Source organism: Bos taurus, chromosome 16 (assembly GCF_002263795.3).
Source record: "Bos taurus isolate L1 Dominette 01449 registration number 42190680 breed Hereford chromosome 16, ARS-UCD2.0, whole genome shotgun sequence".
In the NCBI taxonomy this organism is placed as follows: domain Eukaryota; kingdom Metazoa; phylum Chordata; class Mammalia; order Artiodactyla; family Bovidae; genus Bos; species Bos taurus.
This window is the reverse complement of record NC_037343.1, coordinates 60,267,731-60,294,735: the sequence shown is the minus strand read 5'-3', so window position 1 is coordinate 60,294,735 and position 27,005 is coordinate 60,267,731. Positions and strand designations below refer to the sequence as shown.

Genomic DNA, 27,005 nt, shown 5'->3' with positions numbered 1-27,005 from the left:
GAACACTGGAGTGGGTTGCCATTTCCTTCTCCAATGCATGAAAGTGCAAAGTGAAAGTGAAGTTGTTCAGTCGTGTCCGACTCTTCGCGATCCCATGGACTGCAGCCTACCAGGCTCCCGTCCATGGGATTTTCCAGGCAAGAGTACTTGAGTGGGTTGCCATTTGTTGCAAGCAGTCAAAACATTGCTATGCTCCAGTTCTGCAGAGGTCAGCACTGAGCTGCAGGGACAGGAGATGGGCCAGAGATCAAATATGCGTGAAGCGTCCTCAGTCCTCGCCTCTCTGCCATGCCATAGCTGCTGGGAACCCTGTGGCTGCCCAGGCACAAGCTTGGCCTCCTCCCTCTCATCCTGAGCTTCCTCAGAGTTTTGAGGTGCTGTCTTCTCCTTTTGTGCCCTCTTACCACCTGGCACAGATGCTCACACTCTGGACAGCACCCCGTCCACCACATTCATAGCACGAAGTTGCACACTCACAGCCTAGTGTGCATCGAAGATGGATCCTCTCATCTTCCCCTCCTAACCTAGTTTCTCATTTCCAGTGGTTCTCAACGTATGGCCTGCAAACCAGCAGCATCAGCAGCACCTGGAACCTTGTAAGAAATGTACATTTTTAGGTCCCACCCAAAACTGCTGAATCAGAAACTCTGGGGGATGGGACCCAGCAATTTAAGTCTTAACCAGCCCTCCAGGGGATTCTTATGCCTTTGGATGTTTGAAAGGCACTGTCCTAAAGCCTCTGCGGTGTTTAGAGACCAACAACCTAAATGTTGGTTTTTAACCCTGGCTACACATTCGTGTCATCTGAGAGGCTTAGTGCCCCCTGCCCCGACTGCTCCCATGCATATGGGATTGGTCTGGTGTGTAGCCCAGGCCTTGAAATTTTTAAAAGTTCCTTGGATGATTCTGAACTGCAGCCAAGGTTGAGAATCAATGATCTAAACAAAATGAAGGGAGACAACATACTGTAAATGAGTAGACATCCAAAAGTGAGACAACTGACAAAATATGTAAGGGGGGAAAAAGGTTAATATGAGAGGATAAACTGTCATTCCAGACTCAAAGAAAGGCAATGCCCAAGAATGCTCAAACTACTGCACAACTGCACTCATCTCACACGCCAGTAAAGTAACACTCAAAATTCTCCAAGCCAGGCTTCAGCAATACGTGATCCGTGAACTTCCAGATGTTCAAGCTGGTTTTAGAAAAGGCAGAGGAACCAGAGATCAAATTGCCAACATCCGCTGGATCACTGAAAAAGCAAGAGAGTTCCAGAAAAACATCTATTTCTGCTTTATTGACTATGCCAAAGCCTTTGACTGTGTGGATCATAATAAACTGTGGAAAATTCTGAAAGAGATGGGAATACCAGACCACCTGACCTGCCTCTTGAGAAAATTGTATGCAGGTCAGGAAGCAACAGTTAGAACTGGACATGGAACAACAGACTGGTTCCAAATAGGAAAAGGAGTACGTCAAGGCTGTATATTGTCACCCTGCTTATTTAACTTATATGCAGAGTAAGTACATCATGAGAAACGCTGGGCTGGAAGAAGCACAAGCTGGAAACAAGATTGCTGGGAGAAATATCAATAACCTCAGATATGCAGATGACACCACCCTTATGGCAGAAAGTGAAGAGGAACTAAAGAGCCTCTTGATGAAAGTGAAAGAGGAGAGGGAAGAAGTTGGCTTAAAGCTCAACATTCAGAAAACAAAGATCATGGCATCCGGTCCCATCACTTCATGGCAAATAGATGGGGAAGCAGTGGAAAAAGTGGCTAACTTTATTTTTTAGGGTTCCAAAATCACTGTAGATGGTGATTGCAGCCATGAAATTAAAAGACACTTACTCCTTGGAAGGAAAACTATGACCAACCTAGACAGCAAATTAAAAAGCAGAGATATTTCTTTGCCATCAAAGGTCCATCCAGTCAAGGCTATGGCTTTTCCAATAGTCATGTATGGATGTGTGAGTTGGACTACAAAGAAAGCTGAGTGCCGAAGAATTGATGCTTTTGAACTGTGGTGTTGGAGAAGACTCTTGCGAGTCCCTTGGACTGCAAGGAGATCCAACCAGTCCATCCTAAAGGAGATCAGTCCTGAGTGTTCATTGGAAGGACTGATGCTGAAGCTGAAACTCCAATACTTTGGCCACCTGATGTGAAAAGCTGACTAATTTGAAAAGATTCTGATGCTGGGAAAGATTGAAGGCGAGAGGAGAAGGGGATGACAGAGGATGAGATGGCTGGATGGTATCACTGACTCAATGGACATGAGTTTTTTGTAAACTCCGGGATTTGGTGATGGACAGGGAAGCCTAGCGTGGTGCAGCCCATGGGGTCATAAAGAGTAAATCGTAAATCGCTCAGGACACAACTGAGCGACTGAACTGAACTGACTGAGAAGTATAAAAAAAGAGATGATCTGTTTTAGACACTATGACAGATAACCCACTCCTACGATTTAAATTAGGCTGAAAAGCTCATTACCTCTTTTGGCAATGAGTATATACTGATGGGTTTCTAAGGCTGTAGGTGTTATATGAAAAGTTCTCTTTACTGCTTCAAAACACACAGCTCACTATGGTATAAGACACTTCCATCATTTAATACATTCTGTCACTGTCCTTTTCCTTTTTCACAGTTTGGATGGCAGGTACTTGAGCTTGAACTGCCAACAGAAAACGTCAAGTTATCATCAGACGTCTGATGGCCCTCTCTGAGAGTCCCTTTAGAGCAAAAGGCCCTCCTGCTGGAAGTAAGTGCAAAGAACAAAAGGCATCCACGGATGATTTTAACCAAAGAGGAAACACGAATACAAGCCTCTTCTTAAAGGAGAAACATGGAACCAGAAATGAGTCTTCCTTTAAGAGTCTGGGAATTTTAATTTAGTAAAACTAAGGAATCACAGAAAATTTGTCACTCAAGTAAGTTCATGAACTATCTTGATTTAGAATGAGACATAGAACGTAATTAGTTATGTCATAGCAAGTTAGGCTAGAATCAAAGGTTTCAATTCAAACTACATCAGGTCATACTCTCAACTTTTTTGTAGGCTGTCTATACCAAAGATCCAGGTAGATATGACCACAACCCAAAGTACAGTTATTTAATCTCTTTCAACATAGAAATCCCAATCCTGTATTCGTGTGGTTAAGATTTGCTAACACATCATTGAGGTTGCACGAGGTCTTAAAACATGGCTACTGTAGAGCTCAGTGGTCAGCAGAGGTTCACTGATTGTACTTATTGTTTGTACTTACTGATAATTGCTTAAGAAGTAAGAAACTCAATGTGAATCTCCAGGTTTTTCTTCCATGCCTAATGGAAAAGGATTCTGTTTTCATGTTAAAATCTCAGAATAGTTTCTGTCAATAAAAACAGCAACTTGTCTTTCTTCTGCAACAGCTCAATATAGATGCTAACAGTTTCCAAACCTTAACTGTATGAACAACTTGGTTTTGACAATTAGGCAATAACAAAGCAAATTCAGTAACTGTTATTTTCACTTGAGCCTGGGCTATGGGCAAATCAGAGCAAAATGAATTCAAAGTTCGGTGTGCACCAGGTACTGTCCTCATATTCCGATTTAGGCAATTTGGGGGTGGTGTTCAGAAGTCATCATTGAACAAGCAACAGGTGGGTGAAATACGGATCTTAATAATCAACAATAATAAAGTAGGGTTCTTTTTTTAGGTGGCTGTCCTTCAGGTTTTTCTCTACTTGCCAGTTAGTCTGTAATGAATATACCTGGTTTATTTCTTCATTTAGTTTACTAAGGTTTATAAGATACTTCTCAGTTCACTATGACTTAACTAGGCAAATACCTCTTCCTTATTCTCCCCTTCACCTCTAATCCCACTCTCCGTAACTGATTCCAACTCTCCCTAACACTGACAGTTCTTCCTAGTGCTGGCTCTGCTCATGGGGCTTTACAGACATCAGCTAAGGTGAGCCGCACAACTCTCTGAGGTGGGCTTGTCGCTGTGATCATTTTACAGAAGAGGAAACTGAGGAAGAAGGTTAAGTCACTTTCTCAAGATCACGCAGCCAGTAAGCGGTCCAGGGCCGGAATTCTGAATTCTTATGCTCTGTATATGTACACAATCTCTGTAATACTGCCCAGATGCTCTCTGGCACTGCCTCACCAGTTTGACAGGTTTAATGAGACAGCTCTTCCATGATTTACTTTGAAATTCTCTACTAACTGAGGTTGAGCATCTTTTCATAGATTAGCCACATAGGCCTCCTTCTATAAACTGTTTATTCATACCCTTTAGCACATTTCTCTACTGAATACATTTTCTTATTAATTTGCAAAAAAATCCAATCCATGTATATTCTTGATATGAATCCTTTGTTTTATAAACTCCAAGTATTTTCTCACAATCTATTACCTTATTTGCAGCTAATATGACAATGGAATCATACTGGACAAACCATTAGAATTAAGGGATAAGGGATTTCAGTAAGGTTGCTGGGTGTTAACTGTCAACATAAAAATAGCATTCCTACAGACAGATAACTCATAGCAGAAACAAAAACTAGTTTACCTAGGAATAAACTAATAAAAGAGGTATGAAACTAGGAGGGAGAAAACTATGAAACTTTATTGAGGGACATTAAAAACCCTAAATAAAACAGAGACAGTTCATATTCATAGATGAGATGAGTAAGGTTTTCAAACTGTTAATTCTCAAATTAATCTACAAATTCAAAGCAAGTCCAATAAAAATATTAACAGTGTTTTCACTGAACCTGACACACTGATTATAGAATTCATAGGGAGGATGAAAAAGTCACAAAGAGCCAAGGCAAATTTGAAGAACAATGCAATTACCTCATCAGACATCAAGACTTACACAGCTATCCAGGGATGAAGACAATGTGGTACTGGCTCAGGAAACAGCCACTAACGAAACGAGGAGGGAACCCGGAAACTCAGCATGCACACACGGAGAACGAGGTGCTATGTGAGGCAAGGACAGGCTCACCCAAGAAGAGAATAGTCACTGTCTTTTGGTTCTAGCACAGTGTCAGTGAAAAATTTCAAAAGCCATCAAAAAAGTGAGAAAATAGTTGAAAACTGGGTTATGGTTTGCCCAAACACTGGGCATTCAGTCCCATCTGGAGGTTTCCCAAGCTTCTTAGAAGCAAACTCATGGAATTCTAAGAAAGGGCAGAGCAAACACCCCAGCTGATAACTTATAGGAGACTCAACACATGTATTTTGGTACTTCTTCTAATTTAAGGCTCCCTAGGTTGATGGCGGATTCTGTTCTCAGAAATGGTGAGAAGTGAGTGTCATGGTTTGGAATTTATGAAATATAGTATTAGCAAAGAGGGCCTCTATGGAGACTGCTCATATAACATACTTGGAGTGGGGAGATAGATATGTCGGAAATATTATACCCTTGACCTCTTTCCCCAAGGCACCATCTGTCAGCATGCTGCATATCCTTGCTCTGGGATAGAGAAGAGCAACTGAAGTTTACCCAGACAGAAGCTTCCTTGTACCAACAAAATCCTAGTCAACTATTCTAGAAAGACTGGGAAAAAAGAAATCAACTTAAAGCATTTCTTTAAAAGTTAATGATAAAAATGTAACCATGGAAACAAATTATCCCCACACAACCTATATTTTTAAGTAATTTATTCCAATAGAAATATTTCAGAAAACTGTACTTAAATTCAAGTTAGCTTAAGCAAACACACTTAAGATCTCACACTCACATTTGCATATTAAACAGAAATCAAAAGTGAGAGAGGAACCAAGCTGCACGTCACTCCAGGAGGTCATAGTGCAAACGAGTACTTCATCTTTAGTACCTCAAGTTAACCGGGATGAAGGAGAGTAAAAATGGCTTGTGTTTTCCTGTATATTATCATTATTGGATATTCATCCCCACAGATGCCTTTATCTCCTTTAGATTACACTGTGAATGAGCTCCCCATCCCCTCCCCACACATACATACTTCAGTCAGCTGTAAAACAATGGATCTGTCGATAATCAAGGTATAGAAACTCTTGAGTCTGGTGACTTTTATCAGCTACTCTGTCAGATTTAGTAAGTCAATAATTATTGGACTATCTTCTGTGAATAGTTTTAATAGGTGATATCTTCATGGGAAAATTGATATTTGTTACCTGGTATCTAAAGCATAGCTAATTATGAAACTTTCTACTTGTCTATTAAAAAAAAAAAAAAAAAGCTCAATCCCAAAGCATTCCTTTCATTATGTATTCCTTTAATCCCATCACCACTTTGCAGTCCAAATGACTAGAATCAAACTTTAAATCCTACTAATAACCTTCAAGGACCAGTTAATCCCTTCATTTGGCTTTAAAGACTAAATTTACTTGCCTCCTCTAGAACACACCAGCCCTTTACAAAATGTGAAGAGAGCATTTTGACTCTGTTGAACAACAGTATCTCCAGATCTCAGAGAAGCAAAATGCTTCCACACTTTGTTTTCACTGAGAAAGCTAGCTTAGTCTCTCAACTTCTCTTTAATTTATACCTTGTCATTGTTTTCACTCTCCTGACAGTATCTTCAAGTTAACACTAACCGGTAGGTGAAGCGACCGCTTATTGTTCTGAGTCCTGTTTAATTGTAAGAATGTACTGAACTAAATCTCACTTCTGGGCAAAGGAACTCTCATTTCAGGATTTTAGTAGCTTTTATAGAACCCAAACAAATCTTTCTGGCTGTACTGTATTCTTTTAAGGATTTTCTGAAAGGACTGATAATTGAATCTATGCTCAAAACAATTTCAACAACACAAAATAAAAATAAACTCAGCTGGATGGATGTTCTTCAAAGTTGCTCTTAGGCGTGTTCATCTAAAGGCTGACTTAGAGGGTTTATTTTTAATCTTCTCCCCTGGAAGGAGAGGAGCAGGGAAGGAGCTTGTCTGAAAAGACTCAAAGCCAAGGAGGAATGCGATAATAACCCAGAGCGATCCGCACGCATTTTCTTAGACTTGCTGTGAGCAAGAGTAAGCTGGTGGAGAGAGGAATAGCACACACTCCTGAAATAAGAGGAGTAAGAAGCCAAATGATTATTGTCACACTCGATGCCCTAAAGTTGGTCTTCAAATTGATAAGGCACTGAGCAAATTTTCCCCGCACTACAACTGGAGATACCAGTGTAATGAAATAGCTTTCAGAAAGCTTAAAAGTTTGCTCACACAGATCTCTTTTGTTAGAATCCTCTAAATAGGGGGAAAAAAATAAAACAAGTCACCTTAGACACAAGCCATTTTTAAGGAAGCAAAACCAAAAAAGGTTAACTTCACACAGAAAATTGTTATCATCAATGTGTTAAATAACAATGTTTGTTACAAGAAAAGAGAATACTACTCTGGCTGTAAAATTATAAATTTACTATGCCTGAAAGAAATAATATAAAAGAAGAGAGACAGAAAATAAAAGCAAACCCTAAAAGACCACTGAAGAAGTCAGACATACCTCACCACTTGCTTTGTATCACCTATCACGCACCAGCAGTACTACTGTTCCACTAGGACACAGTCAAATTCATTTTCATTTTCAAAAAGGGATCCAATTATTTCAAAAGCCTTTGAGGCAGATGATTTTTGAAAAAACTGATATTATCCTCTGTTAACAATACTGGTACCTCTTGTTTACAGCAAAAAAAAGATAATATGGTGGTTTAAAAGAACATTGAAAAGGACCATGTCTCAGAAAATAGGAACGAAATCAAGAGTGGATAGTTAATGGGTTAAATCTACTATTATTGACTTTTAAACTAATACCAAGTCCTGTAGTTTTGTTTTTAGCAGTAAAGTCATCTATAACTACAGATTTAACCTAAAAAAAAAAAAAAAAAAAGACTTCTGCTCAAATCATTTGGCCAAGTGAATTCTAGTAATCCTAAGAGAGCAATAGGCCAGGCTGCTCTTGGCGGGCCCTGGTTTCAACTAACATACAAGGTGTATACACTAGAGACTGTAAACATTTTTCCCTTCTGTAACAGTGCACATTGGGCTCCTTTATAAACCTTCTAGAAGAGGCATAAAGCCACTTACAGAAACTCTGCAGCTACAAACACCCTAAGTTCCTGACATACAGAAAGATACAATACCAAAACAGTCCATACAGAAGGTAGCACAACAGTCATATGGCATTTTTCGCACAGGAAAACATTTATCATTGAAGCATATGCCTGGGGAGGAAAAAAAATACTCAGACTCAAATTGTTTGGATCCCTTTTCGTAATGTTTACACAAATAATATTTACACAGTGAAGAAAATGTAATAGGAAGGTGTGTTTGATTGGTTCTTTTAATTTTTATAGTTTGGAGGTTGTATTAAAAATAATGTCTCTGAAAAAAATAAGTAGAACTCACACACAGAGGGGGCATGAGACCAAAATCAGAGCTCCTCAAGGTCATCATACAGTGATTTTTATAGCTGCATTTTAAAAACCGTTAGAGGTTACTTTTGCATGAAAAATAAGCTTCCATGTTCAAACAGTTAAATGAGATGTGCCTCAAATTGTATTTTGGTTGGTATTATACTGCTGCACCAGGCTGGATAATATACCAATCATTATGCTTATCAAAAACTAGCTTAAATTTAAATTATAATGGAATTTCCAATGAGTTTTTCTTGACTCAGAGAGAAAAAAATGGGCTTAATATTGGTGAAAATTTCAAGCTTGTGAGGTGCTAGTTTACAAATTTATTAAGGGTAGGCCTAGTAAGAGGAGAAAAATTTCATCTTCTCACTAACACGATGCCTAAATATTTAATATTGTAGTATTTATTTTTGCCTGCATTATTATTAGGTCTCATTTGGTGAATTATAAGATCAAAAATTCACCCACACTATTTTAATTCACTTCTCCCACTGGAATTCTCTTTGCTTCAAATGCTAAAGTAGCCTTAAAAAGCCATGAGCAAGCTTTTGAATGGACAAATCTGAAGACAAGAAAACAATGGTGACTTCCGCTGCACAGTTCAGAGTTTCCATCAGTCAGAGGCCACAAATCTATGTGTGGTCTAGTCACCAAATCTGAACACTGTTCTCACTCTGCACAAGCAGCCTTGTGTTTAGCGCTGAAAATATCAAACACGTCTTCCACTTGAGCTCTCTCTTTGGCAAAACTGTGCTGTCAGGCTCTGACTTCCAGCTGCCCATCTTCAGCAATATGGTTAGCCTACCACTTAGTCTACTTTAGCTTATTTATGACAAACAGACAAGGTAATAAAAAATCCACAGGGTTCTCATCCACAATGTGTTTTAAAAGCACATACACTGTTAAAAACACTTATTTCTGAAGAGAAACAAACAAGTTAAGAAAATTAAAACAAAAGTCAGATGTGCAAGGTCTCAGAGTAATACTGCTATGCTGGTTATGCAGAGGGGGTCTTCTCCATGCCCAGCGTGGGCTGTGCTGGGAGGTCTCAGCTATGTTCTTGCCCTCTCCAGCTCATGTCATTTCCCACAAAACCAGAAATAGTGGTTATTTCTAACTGTACTATGTGGGAAAAATATTTGAACTCTTAATATACTTTTCAAACAGAAAACAAAATTTAAAAATTTAGCAATCTGAGAAAGCTCTTCTACTTTCCAAATGGATATACTTTTAGTTAATTATTCTAACAAGCAATATTTTCTATGTAAGTTTCATGGATTCAAGGATGAAATACTTATGATTAAAAAGGAAAAAGATAAAATTCCCCTAGAATACAATCTGAAAGTTTTTATGTGAGGCCCAAAGTAATAGAAATCTATTAGAAGTTATCAGTCAAAAAGCACTTCTTACTCTGGGCCATAGGCGAAATTCATGCTGCCTCATGAGTTTATAACAGCCAACACACAGCCTTTGTTCAAGTGCCCTTTTTTTTTTTTTTTTGGTTAAAACTCTAAGGCATTTCACCTTCAAACTTTTTTTTCCTCCTTTTTTTAAACTCAACATTTATTTTGGAAGTTAAATGCATTATTGCATAAAAGAGCTCTCACAAAACTCTCTTGATCAACTATTAACAAAATATGGTTTCATGGTAAGGACCTATTAGTAAATTTTGAGAAAAATGTTTGTGATAAAGGAAAGTTAAGTAGGAAGGAAAGTTTTGATACTCAAAATTTCCAGCCTCTCTTTCACCTTTTTCCCTTTGAAAATTATTCTGTATCCCTTATAATAAAATACATACATGCATACAAACACATGTAGATTCTCTTTTAAACAAATGTGATCCTGAATCTCATATTGAACAAAAATAATGAAAACAATTAAAAAAAAAAACAAAAAAAACTGGCATTGTGCACATTTAACACTGTAAAAGAAAATATCCTAATAAAATATTGATCCATCACCCTTGATGACAAAAATCACCTGTGAGTGAAAGAAGGGATAATCCACTTAAACCTGAAAACTGTAGTTACTGTAAAATCTTCTTAGAAAAGTTTAGGTTGGGATTACAGTTCTCTACTAAGCAGATATGTGGTCCAACAATGAATTCATATAGAAGGCCAAACTTTAAACCCAGTTAAAAACAACCATGTTTTCTGGAGCCCACTTGAAAAAAGTGTCTGGCATGTGAACACTCAGCCTTTATACCTCCAGCAGGAAATAATGTACCCCATACAGTACTAAATTTCAGAAGTTTAGTGTTTAAAAAAAAAAATCTCCCCTATCCAAAACAAAACAACCCCCCACCCCACCCCAGTCCCAAACAAACCCCAACAACTCACATTATTAACATTTCTAATTCCTACACTCTTGCTGTGAGAAAGCGCGTTGAGGCCGCTGACTCATGGAAGCTTAAGCAAACCTTTTGGCGAGGCGGCTGGTAGAACCTTACTAAGCTGAAACATCTTCACACTTCAGTTCAAAACCAGCTCCTGATGTCACCCATAAGAAATATGTTTTTCCTTTTAAAGTGTATCTAAAAAAAGGCGATTCCCCCCTCCAAAATTAGTACAAAGTTAAAAGAAATGCAAAGTAGCTACGATCTATTCCAAGCACAGCACCGCCAGGAGATTCACACGCACTGTTTGGTGTTTCGTGGTGGTTTTCCTTTCATTCTATTAAGGCAGTGGTTTCCACAGGTCAGTTCAGAGATAAGAAGCATGGTCCATGGCAGTTTGTTTTACAGCTCTGATGTGTTCCCTGGGAATATCTCACTTCGTTCCCTGAAATTAGTGCTTTTTTGGTTCAGGACTTCAGAGGCTGAGACGGAGCCTCTGGGCTCTGCCTGGCACAGGATTGGTTTGTAGCTGGCACTCTTTCATCATGTCCTCGCTTTCACTTAGGGTAACAGTTCACCTTGTTCTTTATCACGTTTTTACTCAAAAGTCATCAAGTTTGTAGGAACCTAAAAAATATAAGCATTACAAACTGATAGTATTTGAAAGGTGTTCTTCAAAGTACTATTTCTTATCTTCCCTTGTCATTTTAACTAAGCCCAAAGGAATTTGATAGAAGGTATTGTAATTGTTCATGAATAATGGATAAAATATACTAGAACATTTTTAGAGAAAAACCACTGAGATAAGTTAATACCCTTTCCAGTAAATTGAAATCTGGATGGCAAAATGGGCAGAGACAATACCTTTCTTGTCTAACACAGGGGAGCTCAGTAGACATTTGCTGAGTGAATAAGTGAATGAGTGAGGAAAGAGTAAGTATGGCCTTAGTAGGTGTGAGATTCCAGACACACCTGTCATCATTAATTTTCTCATTATACGTATTATAATGAATTCCTACATGCAAATTTTAAAATCAGCATAATTTTATAACAGACATTACTAAGAATTTCTTTGTCATCATGAAATGAGTATAAAAGAATAAAACTCATCACTAGATAAATTCTAATCTGACACTTTGTGACTCTGAAAAATCTACAGGCTATAATAACAGTTGGCTGCTAATAGACTGGATCAAATTTAATTCAATTTCAAATCTAAAATTCAACAATAATTCTTAGAAATATAAATATATTTTGTTTTTAAAAATTAGTTGATGGGTCATCTAGTTAAGGACTAAAGAGGGTTTTGCCATGTTAAAAAAAATGCTCTTAACTTTTACTACCAGTTTTCCAAAGCTGTGCTGGTAGAGATATTTATGTATCAGTAGTCATTGCTGTGTCCTTTAGAAGAGTTTAACAGTTCTCCCTCTCTTTTCTTAGTTGTGGCATGCAGATGCTTAGCTGAGGCATATGGGATCTGGTTCCCTGACTAGGGTTAGAACCAGGTCCCCTGCACTGGGAGCATGGAGTCTTAACCACTGGCCCACCAGGGAAGTTAAAAAGAGGGTAACAGTTCTTTAACAACCTTTTCCTGAAAACCTAGGACACTAAAAAAAAAGATTAATCTCTTACACATGTCAGCTTCTGAATGAAAAATCATTTGATGATGTAATCATAAGTGAATTATAAATAAAATACAGTATGAACAGACGAGTACTTAAAGTATAAATTCTCAGGTCTGGTTATAAGAAATCCATATTTAAATAAGGTAAAATTTTCATTTCCTCCTAAGTTGCCTGATGATGGTTTAAGATGTTGTATTTGAGTTACAGTCTTCTACTAAGTTTTCAAATTTCATTGCTTCAATTTATAAATTTGCTACTTCTCTCATTCTTCTAAGTATAGCAACAAACAAACTGAAAAAACAAAACAAAACCATTTATACACATCTGGTTAACTTTTTCAGCATGAAGATCCACTAATACAGTAAAAGAAACTGAATCTCTATGCTGGTATGCATACACTCTCTAGATTAACCTTGAAATCTTCAGATTAAAAAAAATGATACAATACTTTAAGGCCACATTTAAAGAAAATGTATGCATGCAACTGAATCCTCAAGAACTTGGTTTAGGCAAAAGAAGGTCTGTTTCCTTCATCCTGTCCCAGACACTAATTTGACAAGGGTAAGGATATGATTTTTGCTTTATTATTTTTAAAACAAAAATTATAAGAGAACAAAGCCCATTCCAACAATATTTAAGAAGAACGCATCTACAGAATGAAGACAGACTTTGTGTCTTAGGTCCACCATTTTTTAATTTTGTTTGTTTGTTTTACTTTTTTTATTTGTTTGACCTTGTCGAGGTCATTTATTAGCATTTTTAAGCCTTACTTTCTTCCTATACCAAAAAAGCGGTTATAACTTAGGTACTGATAGCACATGGTAAAAAACACATTTATAAGCTTTATAAACTTCTACAATGTATTATATAATTCAAAATTAGCTACTGATAATATTTACCATATACTTCTGTATTTCAGTACCTACAGGCAATAAACTTTTCAACTAAAAACTGGCCAAAAAGAGTGTAAAAACTTTTAACTCCAGTTATATTTATGTCTGCCCTCCCAATTCGTTGTTCAACTTTAAATCCGCAGCAGGATTTGGGGAACACAGCACTATGGATTCATTCCTCTTTGCAGCCCAGTTCCCATCATAGACCTCTGTGGGTTAGGCCATCTTTGTTTCAGTGAAATAAAAACAAGGAAAAAGTCCAAATCGTTTTGGGTTTCACTGCAAGCATAGGAACCCACATAAAATTGTCAACAGAACAAATAGAGATGCATCAGAATAATTGTTGGCAAGGTACCATCAAATTTTTAACCTCTGAAGCTACGTTTCCTTGCCTCTCATTCCCATTCTTCTGACACAGGCTACACCTCCCTATTTTGAACACCTTAAAGCTTGTTTCACCTTCAGGGTCTTTGCACTTCCCTTCCTTTCACCAGAACTCTGCTCTCCCTTATCTTCACGTGGCTCTTCCCTCCTGTCATTCACGTCACTGTCATCTCCTTAGGGACACCTCTGCTGTTCACTCTTAATTTATTTAAAGTTGACTTTACTCCCATCCCTTCATATCACCTAATTCTATTTTGCTGCCTTCATAGAGTTTTTACTTTTTGAAATGCTGTTATTTGTTCACTTGTTTATTGTCCATCTCCCTCACTAAAATGTGGACCTCACGTCTTGCTGACTGTGGTCAACAAAAAAAGAACATAAACAACACAGTTTTTCTACTTCATTCCAAAAATTAGTCCACATACTTCTCTTTCCAGCTCTTTTAAATACATTCCCAGTTTATGGACTCTTCTGAGGATGAAGAGAAATGCTCACCTGTTGTTTGTTGCTTTGGCAGGCTGCACTCAAATGCTTGAACCACAGCATTGCATTCATCCTACTGCCTGCTTGAAACTTGTACGAATTTCCTAAAATTATTAAAAACAAGGGGAAAACAACAAAAATTGATGAGAGTTCTCAGTCTCAGTTTATTTCTCTATCACCTGATTTTCCAATACAGAGTTCCATATGCTACATTCACAAGCTATAATTTATTCAGAAAGTCACTGCTTTGCTATTCATCAATTGGAAGAGAAGTATTTTGTTTTCTTACATGATCTTTAAGTATACCTAAATAAAACAATTGTTTGGCTTCTCTACATTTGTATGCATGGATGAGAGTACAGAATATCAGTTCTCAGCACTATTTAGATGACCTAAATACTAGGAGATGCTAAGACTAAATTTTTATAGGCCAAAATGTTCTAACATGTTTAACACTTAAACATTAGCTATTTAATGTGATTAAGGATTAATCAGCTAACATCAATATAACCTATGCTTTTAGTTTTTACTTACATTTGTCAAAATTATTAGAGAAGTTCCTAGGTCTAATAAGGGTTTATGTGAAAAATCTGAGAAAGCACCTTTTTCTCTTTTAGAAAATTAGAAATTCATTTTTTCATTTGTGACGTATATATTTAGACCTTGAAAGTGAAAGTGTTAGTCATTCAGTCTCATACGACTCTGTGACCCCAAGGACCGTAGCCTGCCAGGCTCCTCTGTCCATGGAATTCTCCAGGTAAGAATACTGGAGTGGGTTGCTATTCCCTTTCTCCAGGGGATCTTCTTGATCCAGGGATCAAACCTGGGTCTCCTGCATTGGTAGGCAGATTCTTTACCATCTAAGTTACTAGGAAAGACCATTTAGACCTTATGTTGACTAATAAAAAACTGATACACGATAAGAGTATTTTTATACATTTATATGTACTAAGGTAATAAACTGAGAAAAGAAGGGATTCATGTAGTATAGGCTGCCCTAAGTTAAGCTTAGTTCTCCTTCTCACTGACCTGAGTTGTTCTTATTTCCCAGTTCTTACTGACTTCTACTCTTTCCTTTATAACTGCATCCAGTGATTCAGGAGCCTCATCTCATCTATATGTAGGCTTTATTCAGCTCTTCTTTGAGATTTTAACAATCAAAGACTTATTCATTTTCAGAAGCAAAAGTTCTCTTCACCATATGTTTAATTATTCAAATAACATTTTTTGCTTGTTGAACCCAGATCAAACATCAGATCAACCTAAATAACAGGCATATCTGACAAGCTGGCCACAGGGGCCATTTATCTACTCTTCTTCCTGAAGAAGGCTGTCAGTATAGATTTCATAAAAACCTTGTACTCAGAAGTAGTTCTATCAAGTACACTAAGGAATCAACGATTCCCTTGGAGAAGGAAGTGGCTACTCACTCCACTATTCTTGCAGGAGAATTTCATGGACAGAGGAGCCTGGCAGGCTATAGTCTACGGGGTTGTTGCAGACAGTCGGACATGACTGAGTGACTAATACACACAAGGAATCAAAGGAAAACAAAGAATTTGTTAACTAAATCCTATGAAAATTATCTCCTTTTAAAATGTACTTTTATAAATAATGAATGTCTTTGGGATTGGCAGGGTGGAGGCTGAATTCAGAATGTTGAGTAGAAACACCTTACTCTGTAAATCAGTCTATTTCACCTCAAAATGTGACATCTTGCTGTTATTTTTTCTGCATGTTTTCTTAAATTTTTACTCTAAATACCACAATATCCTAAAAGCAGCATATCTGTTGATATACATTCTAAAGAAACAGAAGTCAAGAATATAACTTTATAGTCAATAAAAGGTAATACAGTATCATTTTAGTAGTGAGTTGCCGAAGTGGAAGGTTCTGGGCAGATGCGAAACGATTTCCTTTCTGGCTTCCTCTGTGGTGCTCATCAATGGCTGGCAGATGTTATAAAGCAAGAGCTACAATCATGTGAGGATCTGTTCTGATGATCACTGAGGTCCCCACGACACACACAAGCAGGGTAAGGAGACACACGACCTGATTCTACACGGCCCACCCTCCAGCCTCTCTCGTGCATTCTAAAAACTCCTGTGGTTAACAGCCAATAATGTTACTCATAAATGTCTCTACATATTATACAGTTAAGTCACTTCAGTCGTGTCCAACTCTGTGCGACCCCACAGACGGCAGCCCACCAGGCTCCTCCATCCCTGGGATTCTCCAGGCAAAAATACTGGAGTGGGTTGCCATTTCCTTCTCCAACGCATGCATGCATGCTAAGTTGCTTCAGTCCGACTCTATGCGACCCTATGGACAGCAGCCCACCAGGCTCCTCTGTCCACAGGATTCTCTAGGCAAGAATATTGGAGTGGGTTGCCATTTCCTTCTCCACTACATATTATAACCAAAGAATTGTAATTAAAATTATACTTATATGGAAAGTGGTTTCAGTCAAATAACCAATTAATTTAATTAAAAATAATGGAACACAAACCATTTAAAGGAAAACTTTTGCCACATTCAGAATTTAACAATAACAATTTATTCAAGATATAAATGAAGGGGTATTGCATATTGTAAATCTGAGATTTTAAAGTAACAGTGTTTTATAGATTCTCAAATTCCCTCTTTCTTTTCTTGATTATTAGCTCTTCAAGCTTATTCCCATGTAGCAAAGAAAATAAGCTTATTAAAGAAGCAATTAATAGATACTGATATCTAAAAATATTGGCATAATTAGCATACATCACATGACAGAAATATTTCCTAAGAGGTGGAACAATATAAGCAATGCCCCCAGTTGAGTATTCCAGTTAAACTAAAATCTGGGTTATCTAAAGTTGTATGGTAACCCCTAGTTATTTCAATGATTCACCTTTCTCAGAGTCAGTAAGCAAGAAGAGATCCGGATGTTCTGGGTCATCAGCCATCATCACCATCCATCCTACTACAGACACGTTCTTATTTGATGTTGATTTAAACTGAGAGACAAAAAAAAATAATAAAAACACAAAATTTATGGCTTATCCTAAGTAAAAACTTATTGTTAAAAAGTGTATTTTCAGTTTCTCCTAGGGAGAGACAAGATTTCCTGCTGGTTGGCTCTGCTCCAGCCTCTTACTACTAAATTCCATGTAGGCATGCCCTCTTCAGATCATCTCCTACTTTCCAGATCTTTCCCAGCTTCAACTCTTTATCAAAAGTTTAACTGTCGGGCTTCCCTGGTGGCTCAGGGGTAAAGAATCCACCTGTCGAGGCAGGAGACACAGGTTCCATCCCTGATTCAGGAAGATTCCACATGCCGTGAAGCAACTAAGCCTGTGTGCTACAACTATTGAGCCTGTATTCTGGAGCCCGGGAGCCACAACTCAAATATTATCAACTCAGTTGATGTAAAATAAAAGCATTTGTTAGAATATAATGCATATTTGTGGTAGACTTGGAATGGAATTTATTTTTTTGTTTGTTTGGTAGATACTGTTACTGAATTAGGAAATTCCCTTCCAAGGAATTCAACAGTACATACTAAACAAACAAAAGAAACAAACGACACTCCCCTCGTCCCCCAACCAACTAAAAAACAAAACAAAACAAAAAACCTGAACAAAGTATACAGGAAAGAAAAACACAAAATAAAATAAAACCCAAACTAAAATTCTGCAATATACGCTCAAGGGTAAAATGCATAAAACATTTCAAAGTCAGTTTCAAGACAAGGATGCCTACCATTGCTACTTTCATCCAATACTGAACTGGAAGACCTAGTCAGCATAATAAGAGAACAAAAAAGAAATAAAAGGTACAAGGATGAGGAAGAAATAAAACTGCCATCACTTGCAGACAGTATTATCCATTCAGTTCAGAAAATCCACCAAACTAATAAGAAAAATGAGCAAGGATGCTTGGAAAAGATCACTATAAAAGTCATCTGCAATTTTATACACTAGAACTATAAAAGTCACTTCTAAGAAAGGTACCTAGGAATATATGTAACAAAAGACATACAGGAAAGTATAATAGTCAAAAGACATTCAAGAAGACCTAAATCAACAGAAAAATACCATGAGATGAAGAAAAAGGTTCAGTGTTGCAAAGATGTCAATTCACCCTTAATTGATCTACAGATTTAGTGTCATTTCAATAAAAAATTCAGTAGGGTTTTATGTGGAACTTGAGAAGCTGATTCCGAAATTTGTGTGTAAGACAAAGGATCAGAAGCAGCCAAGATGCTCCTGAAGCATGAGGCAGGACTTGCCTTGCTACACGAGACTTACAGATCTACAGTGACTGAGACTGTGAGCTACTAGGACAAGGAGAGGCTGACAGGGCAACGGAAGTCTGGAAAGCGATCTGTGAATCCTGATGCCAACTCAAACGACCAACACGGGCTCTGCAGACCAGCCAAGTAAGAACGGACTGTTCAACACATGGTGTCAGGAAAATAACCTCTCCAGGCAGATAAATAAAAATGAATGCCTATTTCATAACACATCTCACATATACCCTCCTCTGACTTCAAGTGGGTCAATGATTTTAAAGCAAACTGTAAAACTTTACTAGTAGAAAATACAGAACATTTTGAGGAACTCACGTTAGAGAAGGATTTAAAAAATATGACTCAGGAAGTATTAAGCATAAAAGATAAATTTTATTACTTTAAAACTAAGAACCATTCACTAAAAGATCACAAAGAGAGTGAAACAAAAACTGAACAAATTGGAAGATATTAGTAATACATAATTGCTAATAAGTATCCAGAATATATAAAAGGAAATTTTTACCAATTAGTAAGAAAACAAATTATTCAATAAGCAAAATAATTTATCCAGGCATTTTATAGAAGAAACACAAATAGCTAGTAAACATGAAAAAAATTATTTCAAACATTAATAATCCGGGGTATATGCATTAAAATCACAAAGTATGGACTTCCCTGGTGATCCAGTGGTTAAGATTCTGCATTTGCAATGCAGGGGTCATGGGTCTGATCTTGGTCGGGGAACTAAGATCCTTATCATGGCTGATAAGGAAGAAGATACTATCTGGGAAGACTTGGATGATTCTTCTTATGCTGGGTGGAGTCATATACGTGTTTATTTATTATTCTTTAAAATATACATGTATACAATATATCTTCTTCTGCATGTATATATTTCACAATTTTAAAGAAATGGGAAAAAGAAGGAACATATCACATTATTTTTAACAACATGGTTACAGCAAAAATGAAAGCCAAAGGAATTAGGAACTAGCTTTAATATGATGAAGAGGGCTCCCCTGGTGGCTCAGCAGTAAAGAATCGGCCTGCCAATGCAGGAGACACAGGTTCAATCCTTGGGTCAGGAAGATCCCTTGAAGAAGGAATAGACAGAGGAGCCTGGAGGGCTACAGTCTATGGGATTGCAAAACAGTTGGACACGATTTAGCAACAACAATGCTACGAAGAATCAAACTGGCAAAACATAGCTATCTGATAGTTTTATAGTTTATATCAAAGCATACAGCATGATTTTCTAATATCTTTTCTTAGACCCAAAAACCTCTGCATAAATTGCTTTTTTTCAGTAATAATAATAAAAACTCAAGCAATATAAGCCCATTCACAGAGTGCAAATGCCCTCGACCACCAGCTGAACCTCATCCTGCTCCCAGAATTTACCGTCCTTTGGGGTGTAGTCCTCTGGACCTTTCTGTCTGCATTACACCAAAGACTTCTTGTTGTTGTTGGTTTTCATATACAAATGGGGGTATACTTATACTCTGACTTGTGGTTTTTACCCATCATATTTCCTTAATAAGTATTTTCAGTGTTTGCAGACTGCTGATACTATAAATAGAACAGGAATATTCTTCTATAGATATCTTTGTGCACTAGCTTAATGATTTTCAAAGAACAGATTTTCAGATAAAGAATCACTGGTTATTATTAAGTTAAATGCTGAGTAGGACTGTCCACCACAAAAAGTACCAATTTAAATTTCTGCCAGCTTTGGGTCATAGTCTGTTTCCCTACATCATGGCCAATGCTACATTATCAATCTTTAAAATTTCTGCCTAATGGTCAAAAAAAAAGCATTTCTTTAATCTGCCTTTTTGATAGCTAGTGAGGTTCATCACCTTTTCATGTACATTAACCATTTATATTCACTTTCTATTTATCTCCCTATTTCATCTTTCCACTGTTGTTTTATTCTTACTGACTTGCGGAAGGTCTTTACATATGTTACAGACTTCTTTTTTAGGTGTAGACTTTGTTTTTAACTTATCTAACAGTATTTATTCACTCATTACGATGCAGAGAGGTTCAAAGATATCTGCAAACTTTTAAAAGTTATAATGAATATACTTTCATTATAAATAGTTTTACAGTGAATGCTTTCATTTTAAAACATTAAGAAGTCATACTCCTCTCTTGTCTATTCCCAAGTCTGCTCTTTTCCTCACATGCAAAGAAAAAAAAAAATTCATACTTTACAAAGCAATAAAACAGGTGTAGGTTTCCACATTTCTTCCTCCTGCATTTATTTACATATAGGAACACATATATTTTTATTAGTGACTTTTTTCCTCCTCCAGCTTTTAATTTTGAAAAAGTTCAAACTACTAAGAATGCTACAAGGATTACCCATGTATCTACATTTTGCATTTGCTTGATCTCTTTGAACATTTAAATGTAAGCATCAGACATAATATTGAACCCTAAATATTTCAACATGTATCTTCTAAGAATATACTGATATTACTATATAATCACAATGGTTCACATTTAAGAAATTTAATGGACATAATCATATAAAGTCCATTATTATAATTTCTTTGATTGTCCTAATTATGAACTTTACAGCTTAAAAGAATTACCTCCAAGATTAGACCAAGGTACATACACTGCATTTAGTTATCAAGACTCTTCAAGTTTCTCTTAATTTAGAACATTCCTTCTATCCCTCTTTCTACTCTAGCTGTCAAATTTTGGTCTTAAGAATCCAAGCCAGTGGTCTTACACAATGTTCCATGATGTGGATTTGATTGCATCCTCATGATTAAATTTTTGACAAGAACACCACACAGGTGATGCTCTGTTTATATATTTTAATCCTACACCTACTGCTTATATATAGCCAATATTTTCTTTCAATGTGCATTTTAACTTTTGTTTGAAAATGATTAAAAACATTTTTCTCCACTGCTTTTAGTTCTGTGCCCTTTTTCTATCCTAAAATTGGATAAATATAAACATGGACTTGTCTCCATACTGCTTTGTTATTATAATTCTTTTTTTAATCTTAACAGTTTAAACTAGAAAAGATGAAGAACACAGTCCATTTCCTTGGCACTCAATCTGGCTCCCTCATAGCCCACTAGGCTCTAATATCTAAACATTTCATATGCATTATTTATCACTTCATACAATTATAAACCCAAACTAGCTGTGTAAGTACCTATACTAAACACAAAAAGATACTTAACATATGTATTAGATGACAAATTCAGTTATTTTATCAATTCTCTAGTTTGGCTTCTAATTACAGTTAGGAAAAAATAAAAAAAATTTTATACATTTTACTTCCTTGTAATAGTCAACTAAGTGAAATCTAGCCAAGTCTCTCAAAGTGGCTAAGTGAACAGTTAACTATATCTGAAGATTATAATTCAGCTATATTAACCTTTTTTTTCCCCCTCCTTTGAGTACAGAATACTAACCAGAGGCAATTACTTTGCAAAACATTCTAGTGAAACTAAACTGTGGCTTTGTCAGATATGTGGGCATTCTAGTCTATCCTTCACCTTAATGTGAGGATTAGATCTAGACATTTATAATACTGAACAAAAAGGATGGTGCCTTTTAGGCACAATTAAAAAATGATACAATGTATCATTTGAGGAAACCTAAGTGGCAAACTCTAAAGAAAAGCCAGGCAATGAGTAACATGAATTCAGGACAGTAATAGGGTATGGGTACAGCTGATAAAGAAAGGCAGGTGATGCTATCTTATTACAGCATTTCCCACATTTATGTAAACCAAAACTGTATTTTTCTCTATTCCTGGTTTGATTAAAGGGCTAAAACTGTGAGAATAAAGAAAAGCTTCTCTGTATAATGATAATGTTTAAAGTTGAACTTATAACTGGCCTCATCCAACCAAACTTCAAACTAGGGATTTTCTCACTAAAAGGAAAAAACAAAACAATAATAAACCACCAAATCCTAGTAAATTTAGTCAAAGTATTTGGTGAAGTAATACCTGATATTAAAATACATGCAATATGTATGTGTTATTGTTTTTGAGAGCCAGCCATTGTTGGAAAAAAAAAAACATACAGTGATAATTGCCAAAAAGAAAAAAAAAGGGGGCATTTCTGAATTACACAGTATCACTAGATAATTTATAAATAGTAAAAGAACTTAATTTTTTTTCTCAGTGGCTTACTTACCTTTCCTCAATATGGTAAACCACTTAATTCCCCCCACCCTCAAAATACACAATTTAGAAATAAATTCCTCTCCAAGAGATAATGCAAAGCAGAAGATTATTTTCCTTTCAAATGGTGTATCACTGGCATACAAAGACAGACAGCATGCAAAAGAAGATTTATAGCAAGATTCTACATTTATAGCAAGATTCTACAAGAAAGAGTTTTTCGAGGCATCTTTCAAGCACAAGAAGGTGACGATAGTAACCTTAGTAACTATTATTCCTCTTCACTGTTGGAAAAATCACTCAATCAGAGACTGAGGTGGAAAGAACTGCAGATGCTGGTCCTAATTTTTCATACTTTACAAATTAGGAAATGACATTCCAAGGCAACAGTTTTCAACCATTTTTTCTGAAACAAAAAACCCCAGGTTTGGGAGGGCTTGGACATGAAGATAAGATAATGGCAGGGTGCAGTTTTAACATTTGCAAAGAAAAAACAGTATTCAAAAAAGGAACTTCAGAATATGGAAGTTATTCCAAGACCTTTCTTAGGATCATGTTACTAAACAAAAATAATTCCATTACAATACTCATACAAAGAAAGTCTAAGAACTTTTGGGTTAGAAAGTGGGGAAAAAACCCCAAACCCTCACATCCCATAAGGACTACTTTCCTTACCACCATATAGAGGCCGTGAAACTGTGTTAACGACTTGGAACAGGAATACGTACATGTTTTCTTTCTGTAGCCTTTAGAGATTTGGCAGCATAGTAGAAAAGCTGCGTCCCACACAAAGCTGCCCAATATTTTGTCCAAGATGCTACCTGGAGAGGACAGACACATGAATATACTACTCAAATGCTACCGGCTTCTCAGTCACTGTTCCTCATTGCCAAAGAGGCATTCCACTTCACTTCCACCACCTTAGCTTTGAGTTTGATCACTTCTGAAATCTTTATCTCAAATATTCTTACCACGTCTACTTGATACATTCTACTTAGGACTGACAAAACAAAATTGGCTGAATTCTGTTTTTTAGAGTTTTCTCTATTTTCTATTCCTTCTAAAAATACTCCTTAACAGGATATACTTTCAAGATTCTCCAAGAACTATATTAGGGAGCAAAGAGAAGTACAGGAGCATATTGATTTAAATACCTGAAGTGTATAATTTAACCAAAATCTATTAATATGTGGCAGGTATAATAACACTTTAAATAACATTGTGAGGCAAAATATATTTTAAATTATTTCAAGTGTATTATATAGCTGGTTTTATTTCAATTGTCTTCATTTTTTTAAGGGTCTTATTCATTTGCTTATTTTTAGACATGTTTTAAAATATAAAATAATTCTTACTGTTGGCTTCTTGCCTTCTTTTAACAAAGTTTTTCTCCTGAGAACACCTTGAATAGTAACAGCCCCTGGATATAAATGTACTGCCAAATCCTCTGATTCTGCAGAACTATAAAAGTGAAAAGAAAAGAACATATAAGCACTTGAGTAATTATCAAGTAGGTATTTAAATAAAATTAATTATTTTCAATTTTAAGACTGCTACTTTTTTAAGAATGAGAAGACACTGACAATTACAAAGGTTTACTGATCTGAAATTTACAAGCTGTCACAAAATGAATCAGGCAGTTATTAAAGTCAGCAGATGGTTAAAAAACGCATTTTACTGCATATCTGAACAAGCATAATTCAGAAAGAATACAGTGATTCACTTTAGTAAAGAGTAAATTAGGGATTCAAGACTTTTCTTCTCAACATGTCATACTGCAGCACTGCTGATACCTTTTTTTCCCCAGAAGAAACTCAAGTTCTGGTAGGAAAGGTGAGGACTCTATATGTTAAAAGTCTTTTTAAGCATATAAAACGCAAAATAAAAATATCAGAAAATCAAAAAAGGAAAAAAAGCAAAAGAAAATACATGCTCAATTCCAAAATAGGTGAGAGAAGTAAAAAAGGCAATTAACAACATATTAAAAAATCAAACTTACTGCAATAAAATTTAATGACATTTTAATGTCATCAGTGCATCTAAGTGATTAAAGCCTAACAACTCTGAAAGAAAGGATTAACTAAAACTCAAGATTGCTTCCATCACAGAATAATCAAACATTTAAATATCTTTCCCCAACTCATTTAAGGTCCTACAGTTAAGAACAGAACAATTTTTATGAGTCAATTAAAACATATACACTGATGGAAAAAAAAATCTGTCATTCTCCAGTGATTTGATGTGAGCTGCAGAATTTCTACAACAGTGATAAAAACTGAAGTTTATCTCTTTTTGATTGTTTAGGTGCTCTCAATGACTTAAAAACCTAGAAACCACCAGAAATTTCATGCTGGAGCTATTTATATCCAAGGAGATTAGACACTATTAAACTGACATAAAATTAACTTTAAAATGTTTGCTATTGCATTGTCTTATGAGAATTGGTTGATTATTCACTACCATTAACCTCCAGTCCCCAATCAATCTACCATCTTTATTTTCTTCAGCAGCTAATGTAGTGCAGAAGGAGATCAGGATTAACTAGATAACCAAATGAACATGAGTTAAATACACAAATATTATTTCATAAAACAGACTTGTTTAAATTCAGACCTGCAGTTAATCTGAAAAATCCTTAAAAAAGACAAACTGAATGTAGTAAATTCTTTGATTGCAGCCTTTGAAAAACAAGTGGGTTTTTGCACTGCTCCTCTAATAATCAGCAATGTTAGAAAGACCTGTGCAGTTAAAAAGCTACTGATTTGGATTATTTAAAGAATGTGACATAAAGATGCAAATTTTAGCAATTAGCTCTGTGGATCAGAAAGAATACTTCAAATTTATCTCTAGATTAAATCTTGGAAAGGAAGTTTTCATGGGCATTTAATTTAGCTTTGAAACCAATTATCTGAGAAAGAACAGAAGTAATGTGAGACCACACCTATGAAAGCCAGTCACCACCACCAGAGGGGAGTTCTGTGACCCCTGAATGCAGGGGGATTGTACCTGCTGGCCTTCATGTGGCTTCGATAGCCATTTCGTGCCACTCTTGTCACCGGGCCGAGAGAATGGTATAATCTGTTCCTGTTGGATTCCATTATAAATTGCATATATTACTTTTATTTACATAGTCATCATCAATAACCTAGAACAGTATAATAATTTTTGTGTAATACAGCTTTCATAATAATTTCTTTGTGTAATACAGCTTTCATAATAATTTCTTCGTGTAATACAGCTTTCTAAATCCTACAAAAGGATAGTATATGATTGCTCCTTTTTTTTTTTAAAAAGCATGCAGCACAGATTTTAAATTATTATTTTCTTCTACCATTGACTATAAATACTTGAGGTTGCTTCTTAAACCATGTATTTATATACACATTCATTTTCACAAATTTACTAAAATAAAGAAGTATTTATATCCAAACAAAGCCTGAAATCCTTTTATTTATATTCTAGTTCTTAGATTCCACTTTATATATGGTACCTGGATTTATAGAATAATAATTTTTTATTATATGTCCCTATGAAGATACCTAAAAGCAATGTGATCTAAAAACTTAAAATTAATGTGATCTAAACATCTTCTTTTCTTTTCTTTTATATATTAAATCTAAAAAAAAAAAACTACTAAAATAGATAAACTGAACAAAAATAGAGGCTTTATTTTATTTTCACATCAACTACAATGCATGAGAAAGCCAGTAAATGATTAAAAAAAAATGGTATGAGTTAATTTTCATCCAAAATAGCATGTGATACTTAAAAAAGGAAATAAACACATACACACAGAAACACTGATATTTCTTTGCCTAGAAAAAGCCCAAAGCAGCACTGTTGATAAATGATATTTAAAACAAAAAGTTTTATTTTAGCAACTTAAGTGGCAAAATATTTGATGTCTATTTTCAAAATTCATTATCCACAAGTACAACAGTATTTTAAATCCCAATTCTTTATTCACTTTTTAATATTTCATGTTTGAATCTTGCTGGGCAGCACTGATTTGATTTCAAAGTGTTCAAAAGAGCCACTGATTTAAACTTGGCAAAAGCACAGTAGATATTTTTGGCTGCAAATGTCTGCAAAGCAAAACATTTGTCAAAAGAAAAATACTATTTTGAGATGTGAAGGTTAACACTTAAATACCATCTTCCTTAAGTAACCTGGTGGAATAAGAACAGATTATTTAACACAACACCATTCTGGTTACTTGATTACTTCTCATGCCACATGATAAACAATTTTGTTCATCAATATTTTTTATTTAAATACAATATACTATAATCTACTTCTGATGATACCATGTTCTTACTAGAGGGAGACAACTAATAAAACAATTTGTACAGACAGAATGCCAGAGGCAACTCTTGTGATCTTCCTGTTTCAGGCAAACTCAAATAAAGAGACTGAAATAAAAACTTGGAAGAGAAATAATATGTAAAAACAAATTGTTAAAA

At 35.9% G+C, this 27,005-nt stretch overlaps 1 protein-coding gene and 1 long non-coding RNA gene across 5 annotated transcripts in view; one reads left to right on the top strand and one right to left on the bottom strand.

Moving 5' to 3' along the window:
• LOC132342483 (uncharacterized) overlaps nt 1-27,005 on the top strand; it is a 52,969-nt gene that overhangs the window by 8,218 nt on the left and 17,746 nt on the right. Inside the window, exon 2 of the long non-coding RNA XR_009490889.1 lies at nt 2,647-2,929. This is a non-coding gene — a long non-coding RNA (uncharacterized lncRNA). The remainder of the gene's footprint in view (nt 1-2,646; nt 2,930-27,005) is intronic.
• The window catches only part of RALGPS2 (Ral GEF with PH domain and SH3 binding motif 2), a 165,365-nt gene continuing 142,952 nt past the window's right edge, over nt 4,593-27,005 (bottom strand). For 2 of the 4 annotated variants that reach the window (XM_005217159.5, XM_059875587.1), the window contains exons 15-20: nt 25,549-25,626; nt 23,898-24,003; nt 23,271-23,363; nt 16,998-17,103; nt 14,120-14,211; nt 4,593-11,349 (exon numbers count right to left, since the gene is read on the bottom strand). In XM_005217159.5, coding sequence (XP_005217216.1) covers nt 11,320-11,349; nt 14,120-14,211; nt 16,998-17,103; nt 23,271-23,363; nt 23,898-24,003; nt 25,549-25,626 — 505 coding nt within the window. In that variant the 3' untranslated portion in view covers nt 4,593-11,319. The other 2 variants (NM_001191426.2, XM_059875588.1) reach the window with 2 other exon arrangements.